Here is a 17,909-nt window from a genome sequence, read left to right on the forward strand (position 1 = left end):
TTGATCCTGCACTATTAACAATCCTCCAGTGATTACTGCACACCAGCACTCATGCATCATCCTTGCCAAAGATCCAAACAGGGCTGAAGCCTCTAGCGCCAACGACCAATTCATGAGGCACAGAGCGGGGAGAGAAACACCTTCAACAACACTGCAGGGATGGAAGAGCAAAACTGAGACGCGAGAAACCCTGCAGGAGAAATAATGTACTTACTCCAACAAATAAACTGAAAGGAGGAAAAGATGGAAGGAGAAACCTAAAGAATAAAAGAAGTCCAAGTGCCATGGACCAGTTGCAATGGATGGACCGTAATAGGATGTTGACTCAAACTACTGAAATAAAGCAGCAGCCACAAGAAGACACTAATGAGACAACTGGGAACGTCTCAAAACTGACTTGATATTAAGGAATTACCGCTAATTTTTTAGGAGCAATAATGGCATTGCAGTCACCTGACACCACAAACACGGCTCATGAGGATGGCGAAAGCCCTCACCGCTTGGGCTGCTTTGGTCTCCACACAAATGTTTTCTAATCCTGGATCACAGACGCCTGGGGTGGGGGTCTTACTCACCAGCTGGCCAATCCGGTCCAAGTTATCCAGGAAGTACTTCACTGATTCACCCTGTCGTGGAGGAAATAGAGTCACAACTCAGTCTAGGTTGAGGAACCCTGATTTGGTAAAATGACCGCTACTTTGCCTCTGTGTAAACAGGAAGGCAAAGTAAAAAGGCTAATAGCATACATGTATTTTTTTTAAATTAAAAACACCATTAAAATTTAAAAATGCAATTTCTCTAGCTCTGATCCCAAGGTTCAAATTCAGACTGTGTTTTCCAAAGCGCCCCTGGCTTGATCCTGGTGATGGGCAGGGTACTGACTCCCTTCCTTCCCAGATATGGAGACTGGCCTGCTCCAGGCCACGCCACCAGGGAGCTAGCGCGTGAGATTAAGTGTCTGTGAATGGTTTCGCTCCTGGACAGCTGGCCCAAGGCACTCTAGCCACCGTCTTTGAGGCACATGACAAAACACGCACCAGTTTCTGGAAACAGGCCTGACATTCCATTATTACGTCACATATTTGTACGACCTGATTTACAGCCTCGAACGAGGGGACTCTTTGGTCTGGATTTCCGTGCTGGGATGACCAGTCTTTCTCTACCCACTGGACGTTCTCCGGACTGAACGTCGATACAAACCAGGGCCGTTCAATAGCCAGAGTGACCTTGAAAATCACCCACGGTCCTGTTCTCGGAGGACTGAACCCCCCAACGCGGCGGCACTCACGGGGCATAAGGAGCGTTCAGAGGGCCTTCAATGTCGATTACATGGAGGGAACAGAGGAAGCGTTCAGAGGGCCTTCAATGTCGATTACATGGAAGTGAACGAGCAAAAGCTCCCCTTAAAAAGTGGGACATTGATTATACCCCGTGTGCCCAGAGGACACGGCTTCCTGCAAGGTTGCACCCTGAGCCTCACTCTGCAGACAGGGACCGGCGAGGACGCTGGGAGAGTCCCCCAGGGAAGCCACGCCAGCCCCGTGTTCTCATGACAGTGGAGGGTGGCAAGGAGGTGGCACTCTGGGCTTTTAAGGAGGAAGATCATCTGGAAGGTCCTGGATGGCAGCTTGAGCTGAGACTCGTAAAAGACGATGAGGAAAGACAGGAGCGGCAAGCCCTGGTTCCTCCCTCCCCACGGGCCTCCTCCGGGCCTGAAGAAGAAGCCGACGGGTGGGCTTCCTTCAGTGAAGAATCAACCTTCCCATGTTAAAATGGAGGCCTGTGGGTGATTCGGCAGAGAGCATTTTGTTTAAGGAACAGAAACACACCTTCCCTGCGTCACAGCACAGACCACGATTTGCGATATGACCTTCCCCCTGGGCACCCGTGCTGTCAGGGCACAGGCCGACTCTGCCCTGGGAGGCCGGGGTCCGGGCCAGCACGAACACCTCGCCTCCAGCTGCAGCCCCCAGCCCGCACACAGCTCCTCCCCGTGGAGGGGAAGCTGGGTTCAGTGCGGCGGGAGGTCGTGCCCCTTCCCGCAGCTGCCGATCGTGCCCTGCCGATTGGCACAGCCTGCCTCCTCCCATGGCCGGACAGGAAACAGCTGGTGAGCAAAGAGCTGCCGGAGTGGACGCCAACTCACCTGATTTACGGCTACTCCTTCCCCAAAGCTCCCATCTCTCTTACCCCCCACCGCCTCTCATTCGGGGCCCTCGGAGGCACGACGAGAGCTCAAGAACAATCAAGGCACTGCCCGTGTCCCCCGTGCATCCTTCCAGGAAGGTGGGGCAGCGGGGGCGGCCCACAGCCAGCCTCCTGCCCGACTCGGGCGGGGGCTCCAGGCACAAAGACAGTGGGACCAGCACCCGCTCCCACCACCACCTGGCCAGGGGTCTTGGCCTGACTGGGCACAAAAAGTCACGGCAACGCAGATACCCCGGCCATGTTCTGTCACCACGGCATGACAGTCGTCCCGGTGGCAGGCACCGCGACATGGGTGCAAGTGCAGAACCTTGACACGCAGTCGTGACCTGCAAAGCGTCCCGAGGACAAAAGTAGGCATGAGCTAAACACAGACTATTAAGAAGGGGAGGAAATCCTTTTCCCCCAGTTTGACTTTATTTCTAACGATTGCGTTTGAAATCAGGGTCGGACCAATGGACCTTAAAACACACCAAATGCTAACATAAACGGACCTTTACAGTTTGTTTCTCCACCAGAACGGTCTGTTTAATCATCTCACCAGCTTGTTTCACAACCTCAAAGGTGGTGACTTATTGGTGACTCTGCTGCTCTGCATGGTTGGTGGCCTTGACTCTTTCCAGAAGAATCATGTATGACGTCGGAGAGGGGAGAAATCCTGCTTCACCTGGACAATAAGCTACCGGGTCCGCGTTAGAGCCGCTGTTGAACCGTAAGGCAGAGGACTACACCATTCTGCTCTCCAACGCGGGGCTGGCAGGAAGGGGATGAGAAACCAACGTGCTCAGACCAGAAATTGGCCCATAACCTGGGCGCGCCGCGCCATCCTGCTGGGCTGAGTTGGAACCGCGGTCGAGGTCACTGTGGTTTATTGTCAGAGACTGGAGAGCACGTCACTCCACTGGACATGTAGCAATAGGCTTCACGATCCCCACAGCGTCAGCTCATTTAAAGGTCCAGGTTTACACTTCTGATCTATCCTCAACACCAGGAGAACGCGGTCATGTCTTCAGAGAATAGTGTCTGGCAGAACCTGAGATGCTAACCTGATATTAACCACTCAGACTTTGCTACAGACTGAATGTCTGTGCCCCCTGCCCCCCATTCACATGCTGAAGCCTATTCCCCAGTGTGATGGTGTTAGGAGGTGGGGCCTCTGGGGGTGCTGAGGTCATGAAGAGGGAGTCCTCACGATGGGATCAGTGCCCGTATCAGAGGGACCCCGGAGGGCTCCCTCCTGCCTCTGCCACGTGAGGACACAGCGAGAAGACGCTGTCTATGAACCCGGAAGCGGGCCGCCACCCGACACTGAATCTGCCCGTGTCATGGACGTCCAGCCTCCAGAACTGTGAGAAATAAACGCTTGTTGTTTAGTCTGTGGCATTTTTATTACCGCAGCCTGAATGCACTAAGACAGCACCTTGGTAGAAGGAGGCGACATGATCCCAGTCTTCTCCTGACAGCTACTGGGGCAACGTGGTCTAACAAAAAGCAGTAAATGGAAAACGGGCTTTTTACAACCCTGCTTGGTTTGAAAAATCTATATCACTTAAGATTGCTAAAAACATGGATTCATGGATTAGACAAAACACAACAAATTCATTAGCTCAGAGGCCACCAAACACATACTTGACATCAGCCCGCCCTCCCGACCCAACGCTCCCGGCAAAGCACTGACCCTTATTAGCTCCGGATGGATGGCTGAGGTGGGGCCTCGCGGGTGAAGAGGGGGCTGTTTCAAGAAGTAGCAGCAGGTTTATCTGGGGCCCGTGCAGTTGTGCTAGGCATAGACGCCGAGCGTGACATGAGGGACGTGCGCAGGGGCCAGGCTCATAGCACCAACGAAGAGAATCATCTTTTTGGCAAATGGACTCTGTTCTTCACCGAATCTTCACTGGACGCTCCTATCATCCACAGCTCTAGCAGAGGTCATACACACTCAGGGCTCCATATTCAAGGCTTCTTTCTGTCTGGCACCATCAGACAGACCCTCCTGCACACCCACCCCACCCTCCGTGACAGCCCCCGCAATACTGAAGCCGCTCCTCCGTCGCACGTCGGCCTCAGGCACCCATTCAGCCCATTTAGGCCTGAGGACAGAGACTCAGCTCTTGCAGCGCGGAGCAAGCCCACTCTGGTCACATCTCTTTCTCTGCCAGTAATCGATCCAGCCTCCCATACTTGGTTGAATTCTGGTCCGTTCTGTCAGTGTCACAGGGGAGCTGTGTGCATGAAAGAGAGCCCGTCCAGGTCAAGAATCACTGGCAGAGGCCCCACAGGGGATGGAGAAAGGACAGAGGCGGGCGTGGGTTAGTCCGAGATGCAAAGGTGGAGGCAGGAAGCAAGCAAGGGCCAGCGAGTGGTTACAGAGGAAACGAACACTAACGCCCACTTCGGGACAGGCAGCTTTCCAGTTCCTAGTCCTGTATCTGTCTACACACGAGCGGTTCCTGTGTTCCTGGACTCAGCGGAAGTAACTGTAGAATTCTAACACAGGCTTGTCAATGTGAGCACGGGGATTCGAAGGTTTAGTTCACTCGCTCAGACGCAGCAAATCAGGAGACAAACCTCAAAGCTGCTGCATATTAGAAACAACAGACTACTCTAGATGTCAGATTTTCATTTCCATTACTTAATAAATATTGAATTTATGATTTAATTTCCATTTAATAGAGATGCTAACCCCACAACCTGTTTGAATAGAGAACTTTTAAAAATACTTTAGAGGATAGACCTTCAAGATGGTGGAGGAGTAACACGCGGACATCACCTTCCTCCCCACAGATACATCAGAAATACATCTACATGTGGAACAACTCCTACAGAACACCTACTGAATGCAGGCAGAAGACCTCAGACTTCCCAGAATATATATATATATATTTTCCTTTTTCTCTTTTTGTGAGTGTCTATGTGTATGCTTCTTTTTGTGATTTTGTCTATATAGCTTTGCCTTTACCATTTGTCCTAGGGTTCTCTCTGTCCGTTTTTTTTTTCTTTTTTCTTTTGTATAGTTTTTAGCGCTTGTTATCATTGGTGGATTTGTTTCTTCGTTTGGTTGCTCTCTTCTTTCTCTTTTTTTATTACTTTTTAATTTTTCCTTTTAATTAATTTTTTATTTTAATAACTTTATTTTATTACTATTATTTTCTTTCTTTCTTTCCTCCCTTTTCTTCTGAGCCATGTGGCTGACAGGGTCTTGGTGCTCCAGCCGGCTGTCAGGCTTGTGCCTCTGAGGTGGGAAAGTCGAGTTCAGGATATTGGTCCACCAGAGACCTCCTGACTCCATGTAATATCGAACAGTGAAAGCTCTCCCAGAGATCTCCATCTCAACGCTAAGCCCCAGCTCCACTCATGACCAGCAAGCTACACTGCTGGACACCCCATGCCAAAACAACTAGCAAGACAGGAACACAGCCCCACCCATTAGCAGAGAGGCGGCCTAAAATCATAACAAGGTCACAGACACCCCAAAACACACCACCAGACGTGGTCCTGCCCACCAGAAAGACCAGATCCAGCCTCAGCCACCAGAACACAGGCACCAGTCCCCTCCACCAGGAGGCCTACACAACCCACTGACCCAACCTCAGCCACCGGGGGCAGACACCAAAAACAACAGGAACTATGAACCTGCAGCCTGCGTATAGGAGACCCCAAACCCAGTAAGGTAAGTAAAATGAGATGAGAGAGAAACACACAGCAGATGAAGGAGCAAGGTGAAAACCCACCAGACCTAACAAATGAAGAGGAAATAGTCTACCTGAAAAAGAATTCAGAGTAATGAGAGTAAAGATGATCCAAAATCTTGGAAATAGAATGGAGAAAATACAAGAAACATTTAACAAGAACCTAGAAGAACTAAACAGCAAACAAACAATGATGAACAACACAATAAGTGAAATTAAAAATTCTCTAGAAGGAAGCAATAGCAGAACAACTGAGGCAGAAGAACGGATAAGTGACCTGGAAGATAAAATAGTAGAAATAACTACCGCAGAGCAGAATAAAGAAAAAAGAACAAGAAGAATTGAGGACAGTCTCAAGAGACCTCTGGGACAACATTAAACGCACCAACATTCGAATTATAGGGGTCCCAGAAGAAGAAGAGAAAAAGAAAGGGACTGAGAAAATATTGGAAGAGATTATAGTTGAAAACTTCCTTAATATGGGAAAGGAAGTACTCAAGTCCAGGAAGCACAGAGGGTCCCATACAGGATAAATCCAAGGAGAAACACGCCAAGATACATATTAATCAAACTATCAAAAATTAAATATAAAGAAAAAATATTAAAAGCAGCAAGGGAAAAGCAACAAATAACATACAAGGGAATCCCCATAAGGTTAACAGCTGATCTTTCAGCAGAAACTCTGCAAGCCAGAAGGGAGTGGCAGGACATATTTAAAGTGATGAAAGGGAAAAACCTACAGCCAAGATTACTCTACCCAGCAAGGATCTCATTCAGATTCGACGGAGAAATTAAAACCTTTACAGACAAGCAAAAGAGAAGAGAATTCACCACCACCAAACCAGCTTTACAACAAATGCTAAAGGAACTTCTCTAGGCAGGAAACACAAGAGAAGGAAAAGACCTATAATAACAAACCCAAAACAATTAAGGAAATGGTAATAGGAACATACATATCAATAACTACCTTAAATGTAAATGGATTAAATGCTCCAACCAAAAGACATAGGCTGGCTGAATGGATACAAATACAAGGCCCATATATATGCTGTCTAAAAGAGACCCACTTCAGACCTAGGGACACGTACAGACTGAAAGTGAGGGGATGGAAAAAAACATTCCATGCAAATGTAAATCAAAAGAAAGCTGGAGTAGGAATTCTCATATCAGACAAAATAGACTTTAAAATAAAGACTATTACAGGAGACAAAGAAGGACACTACATAATGATCAAGGGATCAATGCAAGAAGAAGATAAAACAATTGTAAATATTTATGCACCCAACATAGGAACACCTCAATACATAAGGCAAATGCTAACAGCCATAAAAGGGGAAATCGACAGTAACACAATCATAGTAGGAGACATAGTAGTGGGACACCCCACTTTCACCAAAAGACAGATCATCCAAAATGAAAATAAATAAGGAAACACAAGCTTTAAATGATACATTAAACAAGATGGACTTAATTGATATTTATAGGACATTCCATCCAAAAACAACAGAATACCCTTTCTTCTCAAGTGTTTATGGAACATTCTCCAGGATAGATCATATCTTGGGTCACAAATCAAGCCTTGGTAAATTTAAGAAAATTGAAATCATATCAAGTATCTTTTCCGACCACAACACTATGAGACTAGATATCAATTACAGGAAAAAAATCTGTAAAAAATACAAACACATGGAGGCTAAACAATACACTACAAAATAACTAAGAGATCACTGAAGAAATCAAAGGGGAAATCAAAAAATACCTAGAAACAAATGACAATGAAAACACAATGATCCAAAACCTATGGGATGCAGCAAAAGTAGTTCTAAGAGGGAAGTTTATAGCAATAAAAGCCTACCTCAAGAAACAAGAAACACCTCAAATAAACAACCTAAACTTACATCTAAAGCAATTAGAGAAAGAAGAATAAAAAAACCCCCGAAGTTAGCGGAAGGAAAGCAATCATAAAGATCAGATCAGAAATAAATGAAAAAGAAAGGAAGGAAACAATAGCAAAGATCAATAAAACTACAAGCTGGTTCTTTGAGAAGATAAACAAAATTCATAAACCATTAGCCAGGCTCGTCAAGAAAAAACAGGGAGAAGACTCAAATCAATAGAATTAGAAATGAAAAAGGAGAAGTAACAACTGACACTGCAGAAATACAAAGGATCATGAGAGATTACTACAAGCAGCTATATGCCAATAAAATGCACAACTTGGAAGAAATGGGCAAATTCTTAGAAAAAGCACAACCTTCCAAGACCAAACCAGGAAGAAATAGAAAATATAAACAGACCAATCACAAGCACTGAAATGGAAACTGTGATTAAAAATCTTCCAACAAACAAAAGCCCAGGACCAGATGGCTTCACAGGCAAATTCTATCAAACATTTAGAGGAGAGCTAACACCTATCCTTCTCAAACTCTTCCAAAAAGAACAGAGGGAGGAACACTCCCAAACTCATTCTATGAGGCCACCATCACCCTGATACCAAAACCAGACAAAAATGTCACAAAGAAAGAAGACTACAGGCCAATATCATTGCTGAACATAGATACAAAAATCCTCAACAAAATACTAGCAAACTGAATCCAACAGCACATTAAAAGGATCATACACCATGATCAAGTGGGGTTATCCCAGGAATGCAAGGATTCTTCAATACACGCAAATCAATCAATGTGATAAACCATATTAACAAATTGAAGGAGAAAAACCATATGATCATCTCAATAGATGCAGAAAAAGCTTTTGACAAAATTCAACACCCACTTATGATAAAAATCCTCCAGAAAGTAGGCACAGGGGGAACTTACCTCAATATAATAAAGGCCATATATGACAAACCCACAGTCAACATTGTTCTCAATGGTGAAAAACTGAAACCATTTCCTCTAAGATTAGGAACAAGACAAGGTTGCCCACTCTCACCGCTATTATTCAACATAGTTTTGGAAGTTTTAGCCACAGCAATCAGAGAAGAAAAATAAATAAAAGGAATCCAAATCAGAAAAAAGGAAGTAAAGCTGTCACTGTTTGCAGATGACATGACACTATATATAGAGAATCCTAAAGATGCTACCAGAAAACTACTAGAGCTAATCAATGAATATGGTAAAGTAGCAGGATACAAAATTAATGCACAGAAATCTCTTGCATTCCTATACACTGATGAAAAATCTGAAAGAGAAATTAAGGAAACACTCCCACTTACCACTGCAACAAAAAATAAAATACCTAGGAATAAACCTACCTAAGGAGACAAAAGACCTGTATGCAGAAAACTATAAGACACTGATGAAAGAAATTAAAGACGATACAGACAGATGGAGAGATATACCATGTTCTTGGATTGGAAGAATCAACATTGTGAAAATGACTATACTACCCAAAGCAATCTACAGATTCAATGCAATCCCTATCAAACTACCCTATACTACCCAAAACAATCTACAGATTCAATGCAATCCCTATCAAACTACCAATGGCATTTTTCACAGAACTAGAACAAAAATTTTCACAATTTGTATAGAAACACAAATGACCCAGAATAGCCAAAGCGATCTTAAGAAAAATGGAGCTGAAGGAATCAGGCTCCAAGACTTCAGACTATACTACAAAGCTACAGTAATCAAGACAGTATGGCACTGTCACAAGAACAGAATTACAGATCAACAGAACAGGATAGAAAGCCCAGGGATAAACCCACGCCCATATGGTCACCTTATTTTTGATAATGGAGGCAAGAATATACAGTGGAGAAAAGACAGCCTCTTCAGTAAGTGTTGCTGGCAAATTGGACAGCTACATGGAAAAGAATGAAATGAGAACACTCCTTAACACCATACACAAAAATAAACTCTAAATGGATTAAAGACCTAAATGTAAGGCCAGACACTATAACACTCTTAGAGGAAAACATAGGCAGAAGACTCTATGACATAAATCACAGCAAGATCCTTCTTGACCCACCTCCTAGAGAAATGGAAATAAAAACAAAAATAAACAAATGGGACCTAATGAAACTTCAAAGCTTTTGCACAGCAAAGGAAACCATAAACAAGACGAAAAGACAACCCTCAGAATGGGAGAAAATATTTGCAAATGAAGCAACTGACAAAGGATTAATCTCCAAAATTTACAAGCAGTTCATGCAGCTCAATAAAAAAAAAAAAAACAACCCAATCCAAAAATGGGCAGAAGACCTAAACAGACATTTCTTCAAAGAAGATATACAGACTGCCAACAAACACATGAAAGAATGCTCAACATCATTAATCATTAGAGAAATGCAAATCAAAACTACAGTGAGGTATCACCTAACACCAGTCAGAATGGCCATCATCAAAAAATCTACAAACAATAAATGCTGGAGAGGATGTGGAGAAAAGGGAACCCTCTTGCACTGTTGGTGGGAATGTAAATTGATACAACCACTATGGAGAGCAGTATGGATGTTCCTTAAAACACTAAGACTAGAACTACCATACGACCCAGCAATCCCAGTACTGGGCATATACCCTGAGAAAACCATAATTCAAAAAGAGTCATGTACCATAATGTTCACTGCAGCTCTATTTACAATAGCCAGGACATGGAAGCAAACTAAGTGTCCATCGACAGATGAATGGATAAAGAAGATGTGGCACATATATACAATGGAATATTACTCAGCCATAAAAAGAAACAAAATTGAATCATTTTTAGTGAGGTGGATGGACCTAGAGTCTGTAATACAGACTGAAGTAAGTCAGAAAGAGAAAAACAAATACCATATGCTAACACATATATATGGAATCTAAAAAAAAAGAAATTGGTTCTGAAGAACCTAGGGGCAGGACAGGAATAAAGACGCAGACGTAGAGAATGGACTTGAGGACACGGGGAGGGGGATGGGTTAACTGAGATGAAGTGAGAAAGTGGCATGGATATATATACACTACCAAACATAAAATAGATAGCTAGTGGGAAGCAGCCGCAGAGCACAGGGAGATCAGCTCGGTGCTTTGTGACCACCTAGAGGGGTGGGATAGGGAGGGTGGGAGAGAGACGCAAGAGGGAGGAAATATGAGGATGTATGTATATGTACAGCTGATTCACTTTGTTATAAAGCAGAAACTAACACAGCATTGTGAAGCAATTTTACTCCAATAAAGATGTTAAAAAAATACTTAAAAAAATATTATATAATTCCCCAAAAGAAACTTTGAAATCAGGCTTTGCTAAATTAGTAACTACGATATCTCACTGGGATCTTGCGAGATTAAAATTGTTATCACAGCTCTGAAAGTAATTGGAAAAAGATTAAGCATCATATTAATATGTATTAGAAAAATTAAGTTTCTCACATTTTACTTTGGGTGCCTATAACTGTCTGTTGCTAATTATAATCCTAATATATCAGGCAAAAGATTCAGTGGCAAAGTAGAAAATGCACAAAGCTGCTCGCTGCACCACTATTACAACATTAGAAGACGGGGGACAAGCCAAATGCCCGTACCATCAACTGTGGACGGGAATGAGGGGCCTCTAGGGACAGTTACAGAGTGACTTACAGACAGATAAAAAACCAAGGTGCAAAATAGAAAACAGTGTGATTCCTGTTGTAGAAGGAATGGTGGGGAAATGAAAACATCTATACTTATATTTTAAAAAAGAAACATTGAAGGATAAACCAGCAAGAAGTAAAAATGATGATGTACAGGGAGGGGAGAACAGGGAAGGTGGGACGGGGTGGAAGCAGACCTCTCTGAATGTATTTTGACTTTAGAACCATGAAAACATCTTACATAATTAAAAGCAAAATTAAATTAAAAAATAATCACCCCCTCAAAATTTAGGCAAACTGAAACAAAGGACCCTAACAGTGTATCAAGCTGGAGGCCTCGACCTTCTGCCCTGGAGCACGGGCTCTCTAGCTTTGCTGTGCAGGCCTGTGCCTGGGCTCGTGCTTAAGTCCCTGTACCCAAGCTCCAAGCCCCCCACCTGAGATCCTGACAACGGCTGCCGCTTGGCAACCAAGGTGAGACCCCAGGAAAAGGTCCAAACGGGCCCTGGAGGCTGGCCTGGCTTGGGTGGGTCTCCTTGGCCTGTGCAATGGGGCTGAAGCCACAGGCCAGAGCGCCAGGCCCCTCGTGCCTGGGATTCTTCTGTTTCTTAAACTGAAGTAAAATCCACATGACAGGACCAACCATTTAAAGTGTGCAACACAGAGGCATTGAGCACACTGGCAAGGCTGTGCCACCACCTCCCGTACCCAGTTCCAAGGCATTTCGTCACCCCAAACGGGACCCTGTGCCCACAAGCAGTTGTTCCTCAGCAACCACTCAGTGGTCTGTCTCTACGGATTTGCCTGCCTTGAATCTTTCCTACAAACAGAACCACACACTGTGTGCCCTTTTGTGTCATCAGGCTTATTTCACCCAGCATGTTTCCAAGGTTCATCCATGTTGTAGCAGCTGTCAGGACTTCATTCTTTTTTACAGCTGAGTAATATTCCACTGAATGGATGGTCCCTATTATGTTTATCCGTTTGTCAGCGGATGTACATTTAGATTATCTCCAGCTTCTGACTATTGTGAATAGTGCTATGAACACTCATGTAAAAGTTTTTGTCTGAACATCTGTTTTCAGTTCTTCTGGGTATATAGTCCACTTAGGAGTGAAATTACTGGGTCACATGGTAATTCTATGTTTAATTTTTTTGAGGCACCACCAAACTATTTTCCACGGTGGCTGCACTGTTTCACATTCACGTCAGCAAGGCACAAAGGTTCCACATCTTCACCAATACTTGTTATTTTCTGATTTTTAAACTGTAGCCATCCTGGTGGGTGTGAAGTGGCATCTCTTCATGGTCTTGTCCGGGTGTTATGGTGGTTATGTCTGTAGCACTATGAAGTCGTGGATTTTTATACATCAGAAGCAAAGATGGCAAAGTGTAAATACATGTTACTACTGGGAGTGGGTATATGAGTATCTGTTAGGCTCATTATGTTAAATGTTCCATAAAAAGTTTAACAGTCCAAATTACAGATTCAGCTTTTAAAACTATGGATTTAGATTCTACATTTGTATCTCAGGGACCAGACCATCATAGAAAAATGAGCTAAAAAGAAGTTCCAGAGCATGTTCTTAGATATTCTCTTTCTCCAGATAAGAAAGCACCATGGGGTGTAGGGAAGATGAGGGCTTAGCCAATTTTTATAGCCTCCACCACAGAATCCCTAGAAACTTAGTACATGATATACTGGGCGTGTCATAACCATGGCTGCCTATCGCCTTTCTACATCTTGGGGAAATTCACACCAGGATTACAGCCTCTGCAATGTAGCATCCAGAACCCAAGTTCCAAGTCTCACCGGGGCAGGGATAGAAGCGCACGTGAAAAAGTTGCAAGAAGGATACAAAGAATACCCGCACACCCTTTGTGTGGCTCACCCATCATGAACATTGTGCCTCATTCATTTGCTTTAACCTTTGTTCTCTTCCCTTCAATTTACAGTTGACCCTTGAACGACATGGGTTTGACTGGCATGGGTTCACTCATATGCACATTTTTTTCAATAAATATGTACTACACGATCTGAGGCTGCTTGAATCTGCGGATGTGGAACCGCAGATGGAGAGGGCCAAGGGTAAAGTTAGACTCGGGTTTTTGACTGCATGGGGGTCAGCGCCTTCCACCCCCGTGTTGTTCAAGGGTCAACAGTGTATATATTTTGTTTTTTAAAGCCATTTGAGAGGAAGTTGTCCATTTACCCCTAAAAACTTCAGTGGACCCGTCCTAAGAACAAGGACCTTTGCTCCTACGACCCTGTAACCCCGGGAGACTTGATGTTGATGTAATCCGTTTATCCTGGCTGCATTTCCTCCTCCAGCACAGAATTCAGTCCAGAACCAAGTACTGCATTTAGCTGTCATGTCTCTTTTGCCTCCTTTAATCTCAAACACTGATCTTTTTGAAGAATACAGCTGCCCCCCCGCCTCAGGTGGGGGTTTTTGTGATGTTTCCAATCTTCACCATGACAGTTGCAAAATGGTTTTCCAATCAGTGCTACAACCACTGGTCTGTGGTTGACATTCTCTTGTAAACAAGAGTCCTCCCTTCTCTCCTGTTTCTCTCTTCATTATCTACATGGGCTTATAGATGCCTGTATTTCTCAAGGTTTGCAATTCGCTGCTGTCCTTAATTATCTTGGTGCTTGAACTGAAGACGGTGTTGGCCCTTTGCACTTCCCTCTTAGTTCTGAAACCAGCTGTCAATCTCTACCCTGCCTCCCCACAACAAACCTGAACAGCCTTTAATTCCTCCTGGTAATGCTTTATACGTTTTTCTGCACAGAGGTTCTACACGTCTTGTCTTAGATTTCTTCTTAAGTATTTATCCTTTTATGGTGCTTCTTAAACAGCATCTTTAAACAGTTTTCGTTTTCTAATTCTGTTGTTAGTGTACAGAAATACAATTGATTCTTGTACATTGACTTGTGTCTAGTAACTTTGCTAAGCTTCACGTTCATCCCAACAGTGTGTCTGTACTTTCCTGTTAATTTTCCAGGTATACAAGCACATCGTCTGTAAAGGAAGACATTTTGGTTTCTTCCTCTCTCTTGCCTTAGAGCACTGGCTGAGGGCTCTAAGACAGTGCTCAGTGGAGCTGGTTAGTCACTGCAGCTTGCCTGCTTCTATCTCAGAGGGAAAACTTTCCATGTTTAATCATTAAAAACGATTCCTGTGGTTCCACTTCCGGCATGAAGGATTAAACTCTTAGCAAAGAGAGTCTCCTGCAGATAACAACCATAAACTCTGGTCAAATACAAAAAAACAAAGATCTGAGGGTTCTGGAGAGTGAGTAAAAGCAGGCCCATTTTTGGAGGGGAGTAGAAACTTGGAGGAAGTGAACAGCACAGGGCGAATTCCCGTGGCTTTGCCCGAGGTCAGCCACAGTCCGGTGGGATGTGGCAACAACTAACATTCTGATGGAAAGGCTCCCATCTCTTTGGCCAGAGGAACCAGGGGAAGGAGCCTGGACAACCAGGGCTGGCAGGGGGTGAGGAGGGAAACCTCAGATTCTGTGTATAAACGCTGCCCAAGACTCTGGTTGTCCCTCAACCACTCGTGCACAGGGCCCTGGAAGGGGTCTGAACTGATATCTGAGCCACCACCAACACAGGCATGACGGAGCTGGGACTTTAGGTCTCACCAAGTTAAGCACCTGCTGAAGCAAAACATTCAACATTGACTGGTGAACATACAGGATCTAGAGGCCCTGAAACAGCATGCATAATGTCCAGGGTATAATCCCAAATTACTCAATGTATGGAGAGCCAGGAAAATGGCACTCATCCTCAAGGGAAAAATAATCAATAGATACCAACTCAACCCAGATATTGGAATTATTAGACGAAGGCTTTATGTTCAGTTAGATTAAGAAATGCTTATAATGAATAAAGACACAAAAAAATCTTGGCAGATACACAAAATACAAAGACAGCCAAATAGACATTTTAGAACTAAAATGTATAATATATGAAATAAAGAACTTAACTGATGGACTTAACAGACTGGAGATGACACAGGAAAGAATTAGTGAACTTTGAAATTAGAGCAATAAAAATTATCCAATCCCGAAAAGAGAGAAAAAAAAAGATGAATAAAAGAAGATAATGACTCCAGCATCTTTGGGGGTGATTTCAAAAGGTCGAACATACCTTAACTGGAATCCAACAAGAAAGAACAGGGAGAATCAGGCAGAAAAAAAAAAAAAGCAGAAAACTTTCCAAATTTGGTCAAAGACATAAATTTACAGATTCCAAGAAGCTCCACAAATTCCAAACACAATAAATATGAAGAAAACCATACCAAGGATATTAGACAACACACTTCTAAAATAATCCACGGGTGAAAGGAGTCGTCACACACTTTTTTTGTCTGACATGTAAAGAGCTTGGCAGTAGTCACTCCAGTCCTCACAACAAAGAAAAAGCTGAACAAACTGAAAATCAACAACTCTTCTTAGATCCATCAGAGGATTGATGTTTCAGGGCCAACTGTTGCTCTCCCAACTGGAGAGACAGGCAAATACAGAGAATTCCGGCTTACCAGGAACAGAAGACATGGCTGGAGCCAGCAACTGACACATCAGGTCCGGTTTTCATTAAATTACAAGGCATACTAAAAGGCAAAACTTACGGTCTGAAGAGATAAAGCGAGCATAAGAACCAGATTCAGATTTGGCAAAAACTTTGGAATGAACAGATCAGGAAATTAAAATAATTATGATTAATATACTAAGGTCACTAATGGAAAAAGGAGACACCTGCAAGAATAGATTGGGTAATATAAGCAGAGAGATGGAAACTCCAAGATTCAAATGGAAATGCTAGAAACCAAGAAGAAATCACAAAGTAAATTACAAAGTATTTTCAATGGAAAGATAACAAAAATAAACACCAAAATCTGTGAGATGTAGTTAATGTAGTACTTAGGGGAGAAATCTGTAGGGTTTTTTTTTTTTAATTAGAAAAGAAAAATGATCCAAAAACGTTGACCAAAGTTTCCATTTCAAAGAGCTTCTAAAAAATGAGCAAAGTAAACCCAAGGTAAGTAGAAAAAAGGAAATAATAAAGTAAGACCAGGTACCACTGAAATAGAAAATGAACAAATAATGGAAAAAATTAACAAGGCCAAAAAGTTGGTTCTTCAAAAGATCAACAAAATTGATCACCTCCTAGCTAGAGTAATCAGGTAAGAAAAGTAGAAATCGAATCACTAGTACCAGGAATGAAAGAGGAGTTACACTACCAATACTATAGACATTAAAAGGCTATTAAGAGGGCTTCCCTGGTGGCGCAGTGGTTGGGAGTCCGCCTGCCGATGGAGGGGACGCGGGTTCGTGCCCCAGTCTGGGAGGATCCCGCATGCTGCGGAGCGGCTGGGCCCGTGAGCCATGGCCGCTGAGCCTGTGCGTCCGGAGCCTGTGCTCCGCAACGGGAGAGGCCACAACAGTGAGAGGCCCGCGTACCGCAAAAAAAAAAAAAAAAAAGGCTAATAAGATATTTTTTAAAATTATTTTTTAGTTTATTTTTTATTGAAGTATAGTTGACTTACAATGTTTCAGGCAAACAGCAACGTGATTCAGATTATACAGGTAACAATCTGGACTTGTGATTGGCATGTGAAGTATGTGACTGGGGGACAGTCTTGTGGGACTGAGCCTTCAACCTTGGGATCTGATGCTACCTCCAGGTAGATAGTCAGAATTGAGTTAAATTAGTTAAATTGTAGGACACCCAACTGGTGTCTGGAGAATCTGAGAACTGCTGGGTGTGGGGGAAATCCCCACACATCTAGGCACAGCAGTGTTCTTGTGAACAGTAAAGGAGACACACAGGAATGTGTTTTTCCATACAAGTCAAAACCAACACTGTATAAAAAGGATAATACATCAATAAAACAGAAAATTAAAACCATTTCAACAAAACGAGGAGGAGAAAAGATGAACATTTCAATAGATGCAGAAAAAGCATCTGATAAAATTCAACATCATTCATAGTTGAAAACTCTCATCAAACTGTATATATGGAAAGGAACTTTCTCACTCTGATAAAGGGCATCTATGAAAAACCTACAGCTAACATCACAGTTAATGATGAAATACTGACTACGTTCACCCTAAGACTGGTTACAAGGCAAGGATGCCCACTCTTACCACTTCTGGTCACCACGGTTTTGGAGAGCCTGGCCAGTGCAAAAACGCAAGCAAACAAATGAAAGGCACAAGGACTGGAAAGCAAGAAGCAAGACTGAATTTGCAGAGCGCATCACCGTTTGCATACAAAATCCTAAGGAAGCTACAGAAAAGCTAACGCTTGAACGAGAAGTGAGTGCAGCAAATTCACAAGACACAAGGTTAATATATAGATATATATAGATATAAATAAAAGGTTAATATATATATAGATAGATATAAATAAAAGGTTAATATATATATAGATAGATATAAATAAAAGG

The 17,909-nt window shown here is 43.3% G+C and overlaps 1 protein-coding gene across 5 annotated transcripts in view; it reads right to left on the reverse strand.

The window, feature by feature from the left end:
• Positions 1–17,909, reverse strand: part of GNA12 (G protein subunit alpha 12) — a 117,176-nt gene that overhangs the window by 7,846 nt on the left and 91,421 nt on the right. For all 5 annotated transcript variants that reach the window (XR_003436934.1, XR_003436932.1, XR_003436933.1 and 2 more), the window contains exon 3: positions 576–626. Coding sequence is in view for 1 of the 5 variants with exons in the window: in XM_027125637.1 (XP_026981438.1) it covers positions 576–626 (51 nt within the window). In the remaining 4 variants the exon portion in view is untranslated. The remainder of the gene's footprint in view (positions 1–575; positions 627–17,909) is intronic.

The sequence above is a fragment of the Aethalodelphis obliquidens genome, unplaced genomic scaffold (assembly GCF_003676395.1).
Source record: "Aethalodelphis obliquidens isolate GAN/ISIS:26980383/991018 unplaced genomic scaffold, ASM367639v1 scaffold30, whole genome shotgun sequence".
NCBI lineage: Eukaryota > Metazoa > Chordata > Mammalia > Artiodactyla > Delphinidae > Aethalodelphis > Aethalodelphis obliquidens.